At 39.1% G+C, this 20,406-nt stretch overlaps 1 protein-coding gene across 2 annotated transcripts in view; it reads left to right on the top strand.

Moving 5' to 3' along the window:
• Positions 1-5,114: 5,114 nt before the first annotated feature.
• The window catches only part of CENPI (centromere protein I), a 52,645-nt gene continuing 37,353 nt past the window's right edge, over positions 5,115-20,406 (top strand). For both annotated transcript variants that reach the window (XM_068962818.1, XM_068962817.1), the window contains exons 1-4: positions 5,115-5,334; positions 6,187-6,312; positions 10,752-10,870; positions 11,158-11,265. In XM_068962818.1, the coding sequence (XP_068818919.1) occupies positions 5,115-5,334; positions 6,187-6,312; positions 10,752-10,870; positions 11,158-11,265 (573 nt within the window). The remainder of the gene's footprint in view (positions 5,335-6,186; positions 6,313-10,751; positions 10,871-11,157; positions 11,266-20,406) is intronic.

Genomic DNA, 20,406 nt, shown 5'->3' with positions numbered 1-20,406 from the left:
GGGCAACTCTCACATCTTGCTGCATGTACATGTATATGGCTAACTATTGAAGTGTATTTGTGAGATGGATTCCAGCAAGCATGTGACTGTGAGATTATGTGTGGGTAAACATTACTTACTGTGTGTGTGTGTGTGTGGGTGTGTGTAGGTGTGTGTATGTGTGTGTTCGCACGCATGTGCAAAGGAAAAGGCTCTGATCTTGAACTAATCCTGCATAGGTAACCTTTCCTTTATAGACTGATTCTAGTGAAGGCAGAATAAAACAAATCTCCTATAAAGAGAATCCCACTTACTTCTTGGTATAAAACAAACTATGTATTCCCATGGGATACAGGGATCCCTCAGTTTAAGCTGAAAACTTAAACCTCCTGCTTTAGGAAAAAGTTCCTTCAATTTGAGACACTGAGTTACATGTAAAATGAATTAACCTCTACTTTAAAAGTTGTTTAAATTGTAAATACTCCATATTGAGTTTAATTTAAAAAAGGGAAATAATGCAGTCAGTAGATAGTCTAATTCTTCAAGTGATAAAATCGGAAGTTTCACCTTGCCTTTGCCGGAGCCCAGCCTACTAAGCTCCTTTATTCACAGTTGGAAACTGAAACAATAAACTTGTTATCAGACATCTGTTTTGGATTTTCTTAAGCCAAAAGCTGCCTCACTTCCACTATTCTCAGCAGCTAACCAGTATTTGGCAGATGCTCCACTGTTGCAGTTGAGGGAGCAAAGATTAGTCCTGTTAGAAGTCTGTGAATCTCCAACTCTAGCTGTTCTCTTCAATCATCTGAAATTTGACAGATGAGCTATATCCAGTCTTTTCTGCAAATCAGATTCACTATTCTTACTGAATTTTCACTGAACTTTGCTAGTGTAAGCAGAGATCCAAGTTACCCCCATGGTTGTCTGCTCTACTACACCTCTTTCAGTGGGTGGAGTTTAGCTGGGGGAAGGACATTCGATATGGGTTAGTCGGATTGAGCAGTATGAAAATTGCTTTCTTCATTATATACTGCTGCTTCTCCTTGTTAGATGTGCTCTGATGGTTTAAATATCATTGTGCCAGGGATGGGGAAAGGGGTGGGGGTGTTGTGTGTGGGGAGTACGAATTAATGTATTTTCTTCAGTGTCATTGTTCTTGTTAAATGATACCTCTGTCTTATTTCTCTCATTCTTTCAAAATAAACATTTTTGAAGTTTGGAGGAAATAGTCTGGACAAATAATGAAAGTCTGGGAAGAAAGGGTCATATCATGGGATTCAGGCTGTTTTATTTTTGAGTGGATGTGGGAGGAAAATAAAGATAAGGGGGAATATAATAATATACTAGTGAGGTTACAAACTTTCTAATCTCATTTAAGTTCACTCACAATTTTGTGATGTCAGCACATGAAACAGAAAGCCACAAAATTAAGATCTCAGTACAGTTCCTAGGTTTGGTGATGCCAAGGGAAGGTTGAAGAATGATTTCACAAAAATAAAGAATTGCAGATGAATAAATAAAGATGAGCCAGTGTGTCTCACTATATATGTACCCACAAACTGGCACAAATTCCAGTGCCACAGACTTGTCACATTAGGCAAATTATTTTACCACCCAGGGCCCCAATTTCATTTACAAAAACAAGGTGATTGAAGGCTTAAAATTCTTTCCAATCTACACATGAGTCTATGAAATGATTAAAACTATGAACATGTGTCTCAAGAATTTTTCAGTTTTACTAGATAAGGAAGAGCAGCTATCATAGAAAATATTGAATAGTCAGTTCTCATGCATGATTAAACTTGAAAGTACTTTGAAAAGCATGTAAGATGTGGCAAATAACCATTTTTGCTGTTCAGTTCAGTTCAGTCGCTCAGTCGTGTCCGACTCTTGCGACCCCATGAACTGCAGCACGCCAGGCCTCCCTGTCCATCACCAACTCCCGGAGCTCACACAAACTCATGTCCATCGAGTCGGTGATGCCATCCAGCCATCTCATCCTCTGCCGTCCCCTTCTCCTCCTGCCCCCAATCCCTCCGAGCATCAGAGTCTTTTCCAATGAGTCAACTCTTCGCATGAGGTGGCCAAAGTACTGGAGTTTCAGCTTTAGCATCATTCCTTCCTTTGGAAGGACTGATCTCCTTTAGAATGGACTGGTTGGATCTTCTTGCAGTCCAAAGGACTCTCAAGAGTCTTCTCCAACACCACAGTTCAAAAGCATCAGTTCTTCGGCGCTCAGCTTTCTTCACAGTCCAACTTTCACATTTTTGCTGTAGTCTTTCCCAAATACATCAACATAATCTGATTCTTCATCTCTCCCTAAGATTGCAAAGTTTCCTCCCACAGTTTTGCCTACAGTTTATGGGTTATGTTTTGGCTTCAAAAAAATCTGTGAGAGTCACTAAATTTTTATCTTTTCTCACCACTCCCCACTCTAGGAAGATTAAACCAGGGACTAATCTCAGGTCTCAGACTAAGCCCTTGTTGCTGTTTTAGCCAGTGTCTGTAAAGTCCATCGTTTCCTCAAAGTTAGGAACCTTTGCATTTTGATTGGCCAGCTACATACAAGACACCGTTTCCAGCAAACCCTCGAAGGTATGCGTGCCCATTCTCGGTAAAAAGGTCAATTCAGCTGTTCTTTCCTCTCACCTCCTAGAGACAGCTTCAGAGGTCTCAGGCCCTTTAACTTAATTTCTTGCCCAGCAAGGGAGAACAGCCTTTATTGAGAAGTTTGCAGTTTCATATTTTCCTACAAAGTCCCGACATTTGGGATCAGCCTGAGCAAAAGGATCACTACAATTGGTTTTGTTAAATTCAAGAACCGAGACACTAATCGTTTTGTTTTACGCACAGTGACGAATGCGAACAATATTAGAACTAGGGGAACGTCAGCCAATCAGCTGATTTTAGCAGCAACGGCCGGGCCCGGGCGGGTGGGGAGCGCGGCTCTGAGGAATTGAGTTTGCGTCAGCGTCAGCGCGCGCACCGCCTCGCGCCAGTGAGCTGTGACTCAACCAATCAAGCTTCAGCAGAGCACGGGGCTCCGCCCTGGCGCCAGCCGCGTCCCCGCGGAAGCGCATGCGCGGGGTGGAGCCTGTTTATTTGAATCTGAGAGGTGGTGTTTGGAACCTGGAGGATTTGGGACCCCGGAGTGTGTGAGGTGAGGTACTTTTAAACACAAGGCAAAATGGGAGCTCAGGTACCGAAGAGAATTAATCTCCTGACTTCTGAGCAAGGCAGTCCTCCAAGGTGTCGGGTTTCCCCCACACCAGGAATCTGCCCAGTGGGTCCGTGGTCGCGGCCAGGTTTGCTCCCTGTTGCAGGCTGTGAGAGAGGAGTTCTTGGGGAGCGATGGGACAGTTCCATCAGAAGGGGCCAGAAGCAGGTCGCCCGCCCTTCTTACGCAGGAACCGAGGAAACAACTGGCAACCTGGAACTTCCTGGTGGTCTACACACACGTATTGCTCTCCTTCCTGCTCCGGCCTCATCTGTTCTAGGGAGGTGGGGTTGAGTGTCATTACGACCATTCCTTTCGTTTTTTCCATTTGCAGCCCCAAATTTAGAAGTCATTCTGGCTTTCTCTCTTTTTCCCTACATCCAATTCTTTTGTTATGGCCTTGATCAATCTCCTTCCAAAACATTTCACGATTACAATCATCTTCTGTCTCTCTTACTGTTTACACTTTAGGCCAGGTTCAGACCACACTCACATCTCTTCTGGCCCTTTGCTAAACTTTTTAAATTGTCTGTTTCCACTCCTGGACTTCTGACATTCTATTCTCTGCGCTGCAGCGAAAACGATTTTAAAACAAATCAGATGGTATCACTTTCTCTTAGTTGCCTATGACACTTAAAATCCAGACTCCTTGTTTTGGTTGACAAACCCCAATATAGCAGTCCCTGTCTGCCTTTCTGACTTTGTCTCCCACTACTCTGTACCTCTTTCATGCCACTACTCATCCTCACCTCTTACTGGTGGTGTTGCTGTTTGTTTAACACACAAAGACCTTGCTTCAAGATCTTAGTATGTCTTGCTCTTTCCTCTCTGTGAAATACTCTTTGACCAGATCTTAACATATTTGGTTCCTCCTGGCATTTGAATTTAGCTTAAAGGTCACATCAGAGAGGCTTTCTCTGAACACTTGTTCCACAGTAGCTTGTCACTGTCACCTCACCCCCCCTTTTTAAAATCACACCACTGTATGTTATGTTCACTATTCGGAGAAGGCAATGGCAACCCACTCCAGTACTCTTGCCTGGAAAATCCCATGGATGGAGGAGCCTGGAAGGCTGCAGTCCATGGGGTTGCTGAGGGTCGGACACGACTGAGCGACTTCACCCTCACTTTTCACTTTCATGCATTGGAGAAGGAAATGGCAACCCACTCCAGTGTTCTTGCCTGGAGAATCCCAGGGATGGGGGAGCCTGGTGGGCTGCCGTCTATGGGGTCGCACAGAGTCGGACGTGACTGAAGTGACTTAGCAGCAGCAGCATTAGTTATTTACTTATTTATTGACTCTCGTGCGCCTCCCCATCCCACCCCCTGTAAGTTTCACTATAGCAGAGGCCTTGACTTTTATGATTTATCCCTGATAAGTAGAACTGTGCTTGGCATATAGATGATGCTTAGTAATTATTTACTGAATAAGTGAATTAGTGAGGCATGTTTCTGTTCTGAGAATCCTTAGCTTGGCAACCAGTTTGTCTTAAACTTTGCACTGACAAGGCAGGCAGCATTAAAGATTAAAAGCAAAATCAAGGCAAAGTGGAGAGAAATAGGAGTGGAGAAAATAACATTGAGTTCATGAGATGAATTAGTATTAGACTCACTTATGTGATATAGCCATTTTAGGAGAATTTGTTATGTTCCCTGTACTCTTACCATCTTTTTTCCCCCCTCCCACAGGGCCAGTTCAGCTGGTGAATGTTACCTTGGAGAGCTGTTTCTCTCTGTTCCTCTTTAAGTCAAAGGGCTTTTTGAGAAAGTTAACCTATAGATTTTGTTGCCTGGATTGCTGTCATTTTTTATTGTGTACTTGTATGCTAGGTGCTCTGTCTTTGGAGTAAAAAGGGAGTAACTGTTTGGCTGGTTAGTGACACCTTGACACTTGTTTTTGTGTAGAACATGTGCAGTAATGTCATCTCAAAAGAAAGTTAACTCTTGGGCACGAAAGAGGACTTCACAGGATAGTAGTAGCTATCAGACTAGACTTTCAGCCTGGAGAGTAAAAGAGGACCTAAATGACTCAAAGAGCATCTCAAAATGTGGACAGAACAATACTGTGGAAGATTGTGAAGGTGCTGATGGTCAAACAGAAAACGCTCTGCAGATAGCATTGAGATACTTTGAGAAAGGTAAGAGATTGTTTTACTTGTGTAAGGCCTGTTCCTGTGAAAAAATTCTAGACTTTGTTGGTAAGGATTTTTAAAGGAAAGCATATTTTTGCTCATTCATGATTTTTGTTTATTTAATGGATATTTATTGAGCACTTAACTGCATATCAGTATGCTAGGTACTAGGGATACAATAACAAAAAATGTTCCGGCAGAGTGGTTTTCAAACTGTTGCACGTTGGGATTAAATTACCTCAGAATCTTTTTCTTTTAATATTGATTTATTTGACTGCATCACGGATGCAGCTTTGTCACAGGAGGTGCTCGGGATCTTTGTTGTGTCATGTGGGGTCTTTCGTTTCACAGACTCTCTGTGGCACAAGGTCTCAGTAGTTCTGCAGCACGTGGGATCTTAGTTTCCTGACTGAGAATCGAACCCGAGTCCCCTGCATTGCACGGCAGATTCTTAACCACCAGGGAAGTCTACCCGAGAATCTTTAGAAACCACTGGTACCTGGCATCCACTCTTAGATTTTCTGATTTTATTAGTATGGGACACAACTTGGGCATTGGAATTTTTCAACAGCTCTAAGTGATTCAAATGTGCAGGAAACCTTGTGAACCACTGTCTTAGTTATTGAAAACAGCTTAGTCTTAAGTTCAGTGCTTTTAGTTAGTTTAGAGCAAAGAAACCAGGGCAGGACTCAGTTTTCCTGCTGTCAAATATTCTAGAGTTTTAAGGGCTTTGAAGGGTTTTTAGGAAGACTTTTTTTACATAAAGGTGTTCCTTTGAAGTAGTCTAATTGTAACTGTTGAGGCTGAGGAGTGAGAGAGTTTTAAAGTTCTCACTGTTTACTATTGTTCCTCTTTCAGGTCCCATTAAAACTTCACAGAATAAAGAGAAACACTTGAAAACTGTGGAAAACGTGGCATGGAAGAATGGGTTAGCTCCAGAAGGAATTGACATTCTATTAAGTGTGGCACTCAGTGGCAAATTTGGTATGTCACAGGGATAAATTTTTCAGCATTAGTTTTGCCTTTCAGAATTTGAATTACATTGTTGATTGGAATCAGATGCAGTTAAAGAACTGTATATTTTTCCTATTCTCTTCATAAAACCAATCAAAGATTATACAAACGGACCTTTCTTATCTCCAAACTTCAATTGTGGCTCAGCTGGTAAAGAATCTGCTTGCAGTGCGGGAGACCTGGGTTTGATCCCTGGGTTGGGAAGATCCCCTGGAGGAGGGAAAGGCTACCCACTCCAGTATTCTGGCTTGGAGAATTCCATGGACTGTATAGTCCACGGGGTCGCAAAGAGTCGGACACAACTGAGCGACTTTCACTTTCACTATGTTGAAACTACCTTAACGAAAAGTTTCTATGTGCATATGCTGAAAATGGCTAGTTATCACATTTTTATTTTTCAAATGGATTCTTGTTACCAAATGCTTGGAAGCAATTTTTAGTATTTCTGTTAGGAAGGGTAGATAATAGTTTAAGTAGTGTTGCTGGAAGGCACATTAAGAGATCGCTGGTGTACTTTATTGCCTTTAGACTCACTTATCAGTGACAGCAAGTCGCTGTTGATATTGTCTCCATTCCAGTGTCTGTGGCTTTAACCGTTAAGATGCTTTTTCTTTTGAGCAAATGCTTCCTTTTCTGTTCTAAGTTCATTTGTATGGGGGTGGAGGTGGGGAATCTTAGAAAGAAATAGTATCTGTCCATTATTCTTTTCACTTGAGAACCTTTTAACCTACCTTTATCCAAATTTAGACTTAGAGAGTATTTTAGCCCTTGAACATTCTCATTTTAAATGTGAGGCAACTGAAGCCCAGAGTGGTTAAAGAGACTTGCATAATCTCAGAGCTAAAACTGGGGAACTCTGGTCTCGTTACTCCCCTTCTAGTGTTCATAGTGCACCACACTGCTATCAGATTTTCTGCTTTTTTTCTTTAAGACAACTATCAAACTTGGATACTGAATATATCATTTTGCATATTGGGTTCCTTTGTGCATATCCTGTCATGTTTGCAAGGGTATGTGTTAGTCCCTCAGTCGTGTCCGACTCTTTGCGACCCCATGGACTAGAGCCCGCCAGGCTCCTTTGTCGATGGGCTTCTCCAGGCAGGAATACTGGAGTGGGTTGCCATTTGCAAGGGCATGTGTGTTTATTTTAAAGAAACAGTGCATGACTAGCTGAATTCAGTATATGACTTCCAGATATTTTAGTTCTCTATTTTTACCTGATTAGTGCTCTCTGTTTTCCTAGAAAGTTAAATTTGACCTAATAAAATTGGTCTTCTTATAAGTGGTTTCAGATTGTTTGCTCTAACAAATATCCATGAATTCATATTTAACTAATTAGTGTCTATCGAGAACAATTCTATCTATTCCTTCTCCCCTTAAAACATGTATAGAATGTACAGATGTTTTCTACTTTGGAATTTCTCTTCTCTTTTATGATATCTCAGAAATGAACGATTAGGTTTTCGTGATGTTTGCTAGGTCTTGTAGCAAATGCATGTGTTTTTAAAAATGCATGCCTCAGGCTTTGAAACTTGTATATAACAATTTGAAAAATAATCTCTAACTTTCCAGTCTAATTTCATTTTTCTATTAAGCTGGAATTTGGAGACATTAAAGGTAGCCTCCTTAATTGCTTTTCTCCTTCTAGTTATTTCTATAATATCCCCCATCACTATTAGATCTTTGTCTGTAACTCCTTTGCTAAGTTGAAATGCATATTCAAGGGCAGGTATGCTAGAAATGTCATAATTAGGTACAAAGGGACTTTGTACTCTTTAGTAATTAAAAAGTCACTGGGAAGTAAGAACAGAGTCAATATAGGACTCTATTCAACATAGAATTCTCCCCTTGAATTTGGTATATGTATAAAGTATTAGTGGTCAGACTGTTATAAACTTTACAAGAATTGGGGGAGGGGAATAGGGGAGAAGAGAGGTAAAAACAGGAAATCACTGAGTGGAAACCAGAGATTTTTATTCTTATGATTCATTATCTGCCATCACTGCTTCCTTTTTTCAACACAAAATGATGGGGTAGAAATTGATGAGACACATTGTTGTAGTTATGTGGGATAAGTAAATCTAGAGAACATGATGACTAAAGTTAGTAATATTGTATAGAATATTGGAAATTTGCAAGAGAATAGACTTTAGGTGCTCTTATCACAGAGAAGAAAATGGTAACTATTTAAGGAAATAAAATGTTGATCAGCTTGACTATAGTAGTCATTTTACTATAATAGGTATACAGTATCTGCCAGGTGTTTACATGTTCAGTTCAGTTCAGTCACTCAGTCATTCCATGTCCATCACCAACTCCCGGAGTTCACTCAAACTCACGTCCATCGAGTCGGTGATGCCATCCAGCCATCCCATCCTCTGTTGTCCCCTTCTCCTCCTGCCCCCAATCCCTCCCAGCATCAGAGTCTTTTCCAGTGATACAACTATATAAATAGTTGTAAATACAATGTAAATGCAGTGTAAATAGTTGCCTGTGTATGCCTAATTCAAGCTTTGCTGTTTGGAACTTTATGTAATATTTTTTTAGGAACACTTTCTGTGTTTAGTTGAATTCACAGATGTGGAACTTGAGGATATGGAGGGCTGATTATATCATATTATCATGTTGTGGATCTTAAATATATACAATTTTTACTAAGAAAAAAAAACAAGAGGTCTGCACCTGTAGGAAAATAAAAGACATATATAAGATGTTTCTGAGAATGCTACTTATGGGTGAAGTTAAGAACAGTGTTATCTTTGTGAATGGATGTGATCACCATGGTATAGTGCATTTAAGACAGTGTTTAAAGACCTGTATATTTCTAAGAATGCTACTCTCGGGAGAAGTTGAGAACAGTGTTATACTGAATGGATGTGATTACCACACTGTAATGCCTTTAAAACATTGGTTAAAAACACATGTATCCAAGATACTGTTGTGGCTTCTACTTGTATGAGAAGTTGAGAACATTAGTTTTTCAGTGAATGGTTCTGATCACCACAGTATAATGCAAATAAAACAATGTTTAAATACAAAAAGAAATTGATAATATATGTATATATAAAATTATTGAAGCCTTAATAAGCAGAAGCTGATATAGGGTGTATATTAAGACAAAGCTACTGGTCACATCACTTCTATTAGCAGATGGGAGAATGGCATGGAAGACAGAGAATGATGGAAAGATTGGACCAATATAGAATGACAATACTACCAGCTAATAGGGTAGTTGTTTCATTCTGGTATTCTTCCCACTTTTGGGGCATGGATGGAGAATACAAATGCATCTGTCTGTTCTTAAATGTAGCAGCTGATGTAAGATGTCTTACAGTAGATTTAAATAAACCAGAATCTATTATGCCATTTTTAAAAGTCCTTGAAATTTTCTTAGGAGTAAAACAGTATTTTTGAGATGTAATTCACATACCATAAAATTCACCCTTTGGAAGCATATGGGGTTGGTTTTGTTGTTCTTCTTTTTTTTTTTTAAGCATATCCATGGAGTTGGGTGGGCTTCCCAGGTCTGTCTACAATGCAGGAGACCCTGGTTCAATTCCTGGGTCAGGAAGATCCCCTGGAGATGGGATAAGCTACCCACTCCAGTATTCTTGGGTTTCCCTGGTGGCTCAGAAGGTAAAGAATATGCCTGCAATGTGGGAGACCTGGGTTTGATCCCTGGGTTGAGAAGATCCCCTGGAAAAGGGAAAGGCTACTCACTCCAGTATTCTGGCCTGGAGAATTCCATGGACTGTATAGTCCATGGGGTTGCAAAGGGTCAGACATGACTAAGTGACTAAGCACAGCACATAGAGTTGGGCAATCATCACTACTATCTAATTGTCCAAACATTTTCATCCTTCCAAGAAGAGATCCTGTATTCATCCTCCATTGTTAGATAGAAATATTAGAGCCAAAGAATCTGCTTTGTAGTTTATATTAGAAGTTAAAGGTACATTTTTGTTTCGAACTATGGTTTGTAATGATGATAAGAGTTATTGCTGCTGCTGCTGCTGCTGCTGCTAAGTCACTTCAGTCGTGTCCGACTCTGTGTGACCCCATAGATGGCAGGCCACCAGGCTCCCCCGTTCGTGGGATTCTTCAGGCAAGAACACTGGAGTGGGTTGCCATTTCCTTCTCCAATGCATGAAAGTGAAAAGGGAAAGTGAAGTCGCTCAGTCGTGTCCGACTCTTAGCGACCCCATGGACTGTAGCCCACCAGCCTCCTCCATCCATGGAATTTTCCAGGCACTGGAATGGGTTGCCATTGCCTTTTCCGTAAGTGTTATTGAATATTACTTTATTGCCTTCAACGTAAAGGGAAAGTTTTAGGACCAAGAGTTAATTACAGTGAAGGGACAATCAAGACCCTAAAATGTAGTTTAATTTGGACTTTGTCTACTTTCTAGGGAGTGCTGTAAACACTCGGATATTCAAGTGTATGATTCCAGCAACTCTAATATCAGAAGATTCTGTGGTTAAGGCGGTCTCCTGGCTTTGTGCTGGCAAGTGTTCTGGTAGCACCAAGGTAATTTTTTTTAAACACTTTGATGATAAGTCCTTCAGAGCCACTTAAGCGCTGGCAAGGAAGAGCCACTTATGAAGTAATGGCAGTGGCCTTTTGTGCAAAGCTTGTAGTTTTGGAACAATATAGCTTGATGCAAGAACTCTGTTCAAATAGAAATTTTTACTGAGAAATAAAATCTATTATCCTTCTTTGTGCTAGAGGTTTCTAAAACAGTCCTGAGGGGGGTAATTAAGCTCTTTTGTTGCTAGTTATATTTCTCTAAAGATAAGCATTTTGTTTCTCAATAGGTGCTTTTTTATCGTTGGCTGGTTGCAATGTTTGACTTCATTGATCACAAGGAGCAAATTAACTTGCTCTATGGCTTCTTTTTTGCTTCATTGCAAGATGATGCACTGGTAAGTAAAAATTGAACAGCATTATGCATTGATCAGTGATACGTGCTTGTATATCGATGCACCATGTGTGCTTCAAAGTGCCAAACAACTTTACTTACTTATTTTAAAATGTATGAAACAGGAAGATGTAATGAGTAGCATAACGAAAACCATTATACCTGTCTCTCAGATTAACAAATGACATTTTCCCCACATTTGTTTTTTATCTTCTTTTAAGGAAATAATTGTTACAGATAGAATTGAGTTCACATTGGAGTCTCTTTGCTGATCTAGAGCAGTGATTGCCATCTTTTCCCTTTTAAACCACTTCAACAGGGTCCTTTGGGTCATTTATTCTACAGTTTCTTGATTAACACTGTGAAAACCTCATCAGAATTAATGAGAAGGAGAGGATTACTTTTCATGAGATGCCAGTGGACTGATTTTGATTAAATACCATAATTAGTCCCATTGAAAGCATTAATAACTCTAAGAAATCAATCTACTGTCCACCTGGAAGTCTTTCAAGGACCATCAGTAGTTCACAGACCATGTGAACCGTTCATCTAACAGAACTTCTCTTGCTTTGGGGAAGGGAGGGAATTCATTTATTGTTTTCATTTTCAAAAATTGACTATGTTTGTTGCATTATATGAGACAGTGTAGAAGATTCAAAGATTAGCTGAGAGTTTCTATATTCCAGGGGTTTGTAATCTATTTCGGAGACTAAGGGAAGCACATAAAGTTAAATGACAATGCGTAAGTTCTATTATCAAAGACAGTGTATGTTAATGTGAGGATAATAATTGCTGTGATATTTCCAGGAAGAAAAGAACACTGTAAACGAGAGTGATTAGAAAAAGCATCATAAAGTACGTGGGCATTGAACTGGGCCATGAAGGTGGAGTAGGATTTGAGATTTGATGTTTGATATGACAGGAACATTTCAAGCAAAGTTGTGAACTGTAAATTGTGTTTTAGGAAACCTTAAATATATCAGACTGACTTAATTGCAATTGATGTCAGGCAGTGGTGGGTGGTAAGGCTGAAAAAATTGGGTGAGGAAAAATTGTAGCGGTCTTTAAATATGATGGTAAGGAATTTGAACTTTATCCAGTGGGGAAATCACTGAGAAACTTGGGACAGAACATGTTGAAAGCAACATTGTAGGAAGTTGTATCTAATAATGCCAAACATTATGAATTAGGGTGGAAGCTAGAATCAGGAAGACTAGTTAGGAGACTGACATGATGATGATATCCTAAACTTAGCAATTCTCAAATATGCTCTGTGGATCCTTTGATGCTTCCTAAGAAACTTCCAGGAGGTCTCAGAGGTTAAAATTATCTTTATAGCGATATCAAGATGTTAATAGCTATTTTCACTGTGTTGACATTTGCACTGATGGTGGATAAAACTGACACACTCAGGGCAGTGAGTCCACACTGTAGTAGGGTTTGTTGTGTTCTTTACTGTAATAAAAAACAAAAATGCAAGTTTTACTTAATAATGTCCCAAATGAAGCAATAAAGATTAATTCATTAATTATATTAAACTTTAACCTGTGAGACATATCTTTAGTATTCTGTCTGGTGAAATGGGAAGTATCAATAAATCCCTTCTGCATATTAAAGCACAGCAGTTGTCATGAGGGAAGGAACTTTGTGTGATTGAATTGTGAGCCAAACTAGCTGCTTTATTCCATGGAATACCATTTTTACTTCAAAGAATGACTGACATATAAACTATGGTTATTCAGACTTGGTATTTGGCAGATGTTTTCTTGAAAATGAACAAAATGAGCTGGTCATTTCATAGAAAACAACTGGCACTATTTGTGGCAAGTGGTAAAATTTGAGCTTTTAAGCAAAAATGACAAGTTTGAAAAATTTGTATTTGTCATTGTGAACTTGACAGCTTCCCAATACTTAAAAGACTTTGCTGATGAGAATGAGAATATTAATGACTGTGATTTTTAGTATTATATAATGATTATAATTATATTAATAATTATATAATGAAATATGTCAACATTTGGGAGATAGGTATAACTAATTTCCAAATGATCTCGTTTGAAATTATGTATGAGTAAAAGCCATCCAAAGTACAAGATATGTCAAGGAATTTTAATGGAATAGAGTACAAAGAGTTCATTGATAAGATTTCAGAATCCACATTGCAGCTATTTCCTAAGAGACTACCACTTATTAGTTTTGGTGAAGTATCAAAGACTAATATCCATAATTTTTTGAAAAGGCTATTCAAATATTCCTTCTTTTCCAATTACATATGTGTGTGAGGCTAACTTTTCTTCATGTACTTCAATCATAACAATATATTGTTACATTTAATGCATAAGCAGAGTATCTATCTATATTCTATTAAGTCAGAAACATTGTAGAAATGTAAAACTATGTCATGCTGTCTTTTTTTGGGAAAATATAGTTATTTTTCATAAAATATTTCATTTATGGTTAACATGTAATGAGTTTATTTTTTAAATGAGTTACTAAACATTAAAAAAATTTCCAGCTTTAATTTCGAATATGGTCAATATCAACAGCTATAAACCAGATAAACAAAAGCTTTTGGGGATCTTCTAATTTTTAAGAGTCTTGAGACCAAAAAGTCTGAGAATCACTATCAGAGATTAAGGGGTATGAAAAATTGAAGGGACAAATCTTAAAGGAGACTGTAAAGGAAGAATTGACATAATCTAGTACCTAAACTGGATTAAGGGAAAGGTCAAGAAATAAAGATAGAGTTTGTAAGCCAGTATGTTGCAAAATGATGGTACCTTTGACCATAGAAGGAAATTTGTGGAAAAGGAGGTAGTTTTAAAAGGAACATAATATGTTTGGCTTTAGATGTACAAAGTTTGAGGTTATATCCTGTAGAAATTCACTCAGTGAACATTTATTAACTAACGTGAGAGTCATTGAACTAGTATTAGAGATACAAATATGAGTAAGAATAAGTTAACTATTGTTCTTCCCATATGGCGCTAGTAGTAAAGAACCCACCTGCCAATGCAGGAGACATAAGATATCCGGGTTCATTGCCTAGGTCAGGAAGATCCCCTGGAGGAGGGCATGGCCACCCACCCCAGTATTCTTGCCTGAAGAATCCCATGGACAGAAGAGCCTGGTGGGCTGTGGCCCATAGGTTGCAAAGAGTCGGACACAACCAAATCAACTTAGCACATAAGTTAACTATAAGCTTCATATAGTTATATGAGCTTTATATACCATGCGCCAAGTGCTTTACACAGTATTTCACCAACTCTAAGATGACATCAGTTTTAAGATGCATCATTATCTTTTGAACCATTACAATGAGATATTACCATTAAAATTGTTACCTGATACTGATTTTAGGATTAGTTTTGTTTTCAGAGATGTTAAAATGTAGAAAATGAAATGTCAGACTATGTATTTTTTTCCTAGTTCTGAGGGTCTGAAAGTTCTTTTTATTCTTAACCTCAATTCAAAATAACCATTTATTTAGCACCTACTATTTTCTATACTGTGCTGTCTAGTGTGGTAGCCACTAACCTCATGTGACTAAATGAGCACTGGGAATGTGGCTAGGCCAAACTGAAATGTGCTGTAAATGTAAAACACACCCGATAACAAGTGGTTTGAACTCATTTAAACCTCTTTACAGCCTTTGTGACATATACACTTTTATCCCCATTTTAGAGAGGAGGAGTTTGAGGCACAGAGAAGTCAAATAATTATCCAGGGTCATGTGACTAGAGGCAGGATTCATGGGAAATGCTATTCCCATTTTAGAGATGAGACAACTGAGGCTTGGAAAAGTTATGTAACTTTGCTAAGGCAACCTACCTAGTCAGAGCCTGAGCCTTGAAGATCTTTAAATGTAGTAGGAGAGAGAAGTACAGTGTGATAAATCCTATGATAGTATCCACAGAGTTCCATGGGAATATAGAGGAGCGGTATCAAGAGTAGGGATCAGGGTTAATGGAGGAGGAAATGGCAACCCACTCCAGTATTCTTCCCTGGAGAATTCCATGGACAGAGGAGCCTGTCCTCTGTAGCCTCTGTAGCCTGTGGGCTACCATCCATAGGGGTTGCAAAGAGTCAGACACGACTGAGTGACTATCACTTTCACTTTCAGGGCTAAAGTTATAGGGATTTCTTTTCAATAGGAAGAGAGATATGGGTGTTGATGTCCATAAATTTGTGAGTTAGTAAGGGATGTGATTGAGGGAATTTCTGCCCAGTGGTTTTAGTGATTTTTTTTTCTCAAATTTTCACTCAAGTAGGAGGCAAGGTCTTCTGCTGAGAATGAGGAAGAAAAGATAGAATGTTAATGTTTGAGAGTATACATTTTGAAATAGCTCTTGGTGGAAATAGAGATAGATTAAGAGACACAGTTCTGAAGGCCCACATAAGTTTCAGTTCAGTTCAGTCACTCAGTCGTGTCCGACTCTTTGTGACCCCATGAATCACAGCACGCCAGGCCTTCCTGTCCATCATCAACTCCCGGAGTTCACTCAAACTCATGTCCATCGAGTCAGTGATGCCATCCAGCCATCTCATCCTCTGTTGTCCCCTTCTCCTCCTGCCCCCAATCCCTCCCAGGATCAGAGTCTTTTCCAATGAGTCAACTCTTTGCATGAGGTGGCCAAAGTATTGGAGTTTCAGCTTTAGCATCATTCCTTCCAAAGAAATCCCAGGGCTGATCTCCTTCAGAATGGACTGGTTGGATCTCCTTGCAGTCCAAGGGACTCTCAAGAGTCTTCTCCAACACCACAGTTCAAAAGCATCAATTCTTCGTCGCTCAGCTTTCTTCACAGTCCAACTCTAAGTTTAGGGAGCACGAATTTGTGATGTTACTAATGTCAAGGGTCGTAGTTCCTCCAGGGTGGGACACGAAGGCAAGAGAGTGACTGAGCTAATGGATCAGTAAGTCTAGAGAGAAGAGGGAGAAGGTGAAGACTAAAGAGAGCAGATTGGGAGCACAAACAGCTGAGTTTCAGGTTGCTTTGATAACATTAAAGGCATGTATTAGGATTAAGAACTGGAATGATAGAAGTTGTAGCATTGGAGTTTAAGATTGCAGGGGGACACTGGTTCAATGTGATGACAGGATTTAGAGTGACAGTGGGGTGAGTTGTTGAAGACTAGAGTAAGGGAATGAAGGTTATTGTAATTGAAATTTTCCGTATCCTATGGATTTGTTGTTGCTCTTGCTGTTCATCTATCAATTACCAAGTGATGTATGTTGAAAATCTCCCACTCAGAAGGCAGACTTGTCAGTTTTTCCTTAAAAAGTTCTGTCAAATTTTGCTTTATATATTTTGAGTCTATTATTAGGTAAAGGCACAATTATAGTTTTCATATTGTCCTGCTGATTCAAACCTGTATCATGAAGTAGCGTTTTAGAAATGCTTTTCATTTTAGTCATTTTGTTTGATATTGACATTGTCAACTCAGGCTTTATTTTGGCTAGTATATTGCTTGGTATGGACATGAACTTGGGCAAACTCTGGGAGGTAATGAGGGACAGGGAGGCCTGGTGTGCTGCAATCCATAGGGTCACAAAGAGTCGGATATGACTTATCAACTGAACAGCAACAACATTGCTTGGTGTATTTCGATCTTTTGGTTTTTTGAAAAATCTTCCTTTGCCCTTATGTCTTAGACACTTCCCCATTCCAGCATTCTTGCCTGGAGGATCCAATGGACAGAGGAGCCTGGCTGGCTACAGTTCGTAGGGTTGCAAAGAGTTGGATATGACTGAAGCAACTTAGTGTAGCACAGATTTTATTTTTAAATCCTGTTTAATGATTTTTCACTTTTGCCTGGAAAATTATTTACCTCTGTAGTGATTATTGATATCGTAGAAATAAGTAGGAATACCTTATTTTTAAATTTTATTATTTTGGGCTATGCTGGGTCTTTATTGCTGCAGTCTTTGCTAGAATTGCAGGGAACAGGAGCTACTCTGTAATTGTGGTATGCGGGCTTCTCTTGTTGCTCAGGACAGACTCTAGGATGCACAGGCTTCAGTAGTTGCAGCTCCCAGGCTCTAGAGCACAGGCTCAGCAGTTGTGGTGCATGGGCTTAGTTGCTCCATGGCGTGTGGAATCGTCCAGATCAGGAGTGGAACTCCTGTATTGGCAGGTGGATTCTTTACCACTGAGCCACTAGGGAAGCCCTGAGATCTCTTATTTTGAGCTTTCTAAGTGATCTGCTTTTTTTCTGATTCTTTTCCTCATCCCTCATATTTTGGATTGATTGTGGTTTTCCCCCATTCTTGGTTGGAAATTACATACTCTGTGTGTGGTGTTGCTATTGTACCTATTTTAATATGCATATATAGTATAAAATGTAGAATATATAAAAAGTCACCCTTCTTACTATTTTTCTTTTGTTTGGAAGATACAGTTATTTTTAATAAAATATGTCATTTATCATGTAATGGGTTTATTTTTTAATGAATTAATAACTATTTATAATTTTTCTCAGTTGAAATCTTTAAGGCTTTTCTTAAAGTCTAGAGGTAACCAATATCGTTATTTTCATCTTGAAAGATACAGGGCCCTAGAATGCTTTAACTCTGATCACATCCCTCCCAGATTGTACATATTATCTGATTTTAGCTCTGACTCTTCGCCATCCTCCTCCACATACACACATAGTAGACATTATTATTTTCTTCACAGTTAATATTTGTTTAGATTTGCCCACATATTTGCCAGTTTCTTTGCTCATCATTTGTTTTTACATCTCAGACCTTTAATTGAGATTATTTTCCTCTCTGAAAATATTTTCTTTAGTTTTTTTTTTTTTTCTTTTTTTGGCTGTACCACCCAGCATATAGAACTTCCCTAACTGGGGATTAAACCTGTGCCTGCTGCAGTGTAAGTGTGGCGTCTTAACCTCTGGACCACTGGGGAAATCCCTAGAATATTCTTTCAGTAGAATCTTTTTATTTTTAATTTTTTAATTGAAGGATAATACAATATTGTGTTGATTTCTGCCATATATCAACATATATCATAGATACATATATATATGTCCCCTCCCTCTTGAGCCTTCTTCCCACCTCCCACCCCATTCTACTGCTCTGGGTTGTCATAGTGCCCCAGTTTGAGAGTAGAATCTCTGATGGTAAATTCTGTCTTTGCCTAAAAATGTCTTTACTGTGCCCATGTTCTTGAAAATTGGTTCTGCCTAATCAGGAAAAGAATTTGAAAAAGAACAGATACATGTATAGGTAGGGAAAAAAAGAAGTTTGGTTCTGCTGTGTGTAGAACACTAGGGTGACAGTTAAATTCTCTCAGGACATTGACAGTATTATTCCACTGGCACCTCCTTTCCATTGTTGTTGAATCAGTCTAATTGTAATATGTTGTTTCTTTTCTCTCTGAATACTTTTTAAAAGCAGCTTTGTGAGATTTAACTTACATACCATACAGTCCACTCAAAGTAAAATCTACTGGGTTTTAGTATGTTCAAAGATATGTGCAACCATGAGCAGAGTCAATCGTAGACTATTTTCATCACTTCAAAAATCTCATACCACTTGGGAAACCAACATATTCATGTGGCTTGCTTTATTGTGACCTTCTTACACTTAAAAAAAAAAAAACTCATACATTTTAGCTATCACCCCTATCTTTCTGTTTAGAGGTCCTTACGCAACTCCTAGGGCTTTTAAGGTGGCACTAGTCGTAAAGAACCTGCCTGTCAGTGCAGGAGACATAAGAGATGTGGGTTCAATCCCTGGGTTGGAAGGAATCCCTGAAGGAGGATATGCAACCCACTCCAGTATTCTTGCCTGGAGAATCCCCATAGTCAGAAGAGCCTGGTGGGCTACGTCACTGGGGTCGCAATGAGTTGGACATGACTGAAACGACTTTGTATGAATGCATGCAAGCAACTCCTAATATATTTTGTGTCTTTAGAGATTTGCCTATTATGGACGTTTCACATAAATGGAATCATACAGTGTGGGGTGATTTTTGACTGGCTTCTTTTAACTTACTTTACTTTTTACTTGAAAGCATAATGCTTTGCCTATTCTAGGTACCTTATATAAGTGGAATAATCCAGTATTTGTTCTTTTGTGTCTGGCTTCTTTCACTTAACATGTCTTCAAGGTTCATTCATGTTATAGCATATATCAGAACTTTGTTTTTATGACCGAATGATATTCTGCTGTATGTATATGCCATTATCTGTTGATGAACTTTTGGATTGTTTCTACCTTTTGGTTAACATGAATAATGTTGCAGTGAACATTGCCATCCAAGTGTCTGTTCAAGTCCCTGCTTAGAATTCTTTTGGATACATACTTAGGAGTTCTTTCAGGCAGGGACTGAACCTTTTATAACCAAAATATCTAGCATTGTAAACTTCATAAGAGCAGGTCTTTTTGTCTGTTTTATCTACTGCTTAATAAATACTTTCATGAATGAATAAGATCTATTCATAAATGTTTGTCAAATAATTTCAGTATGCTTGAGTAGTTTTCATGATGCTGACTAAAGAGTTTCTTGCTCAGCATGGCAGGTGAGAAGGGGGCTTCCTTTCTTTTTCCTTCTTCTCTTTTAAAAATATTTATTGAAGTATCCCAGGTGGGACCAGTGGTAAAGAGCCTGCCTGCCAGCGCAGGAGACAAAAGAGACGTGGGCTTAATCAGTTCAGTCAATTTTTATAAACTGAACACATTTGTATAAGTATTACCCAGAAGAAATAAGGATCCTAACTATAAAAAGCATTAAAAAAAAAAGTTACAACTTGGGACTTCCCTGGTGGTCCACTGGTTAAGACTCCACTGCAGGGTGTGTGGGTTCAATCGTTGATCAAGAACTAGGATCCCATATGCCATGTCTTGCAGCCAAAAAGTAAAAATAAAAAGTCACAACTTGATGGGCACTTGACTCTGTAGTGACTGAGATGCAGTGGCTATATGTCAGCAAAGCAATTGTAAAGTCTCAGATGCACATGAATTTTTCCTTTCTAGATGTGATTAAAGGACAGTGTCAGATAGAATACTGGAGCTTAGGGTGACACTTATTTTATACCCAACATGTATTGCTAATGGTTCACAGCATTCCCTGTGTTGCTCCGGCAGTAAAGAATCTGTCTGCAATGCAGAAGGTCTGGATTCGATCCCTGGGTTGGG

The sequence above is a fragment of the Capricornis sumatraensis genome, chromosome X (assembly GCF_032405125.1).
Source record: "Capricornis sumatraensis isolate serow.1 chromosome X, serow.2, whole genome shotgun sequence".
NCBI classification, from domain to species: domain Eukaryota; kingdom Metazoa; phylum Chordata; class Mammalia; order Artiodactyla; family Bovidae; genus Capricornis; species Capricornis sumatraensis.
The sequence above is the reverse complement of the archived record's forward strand: the minus strand, read 5'-3'. Positions and strand labels throughout refer to the sequence as shown.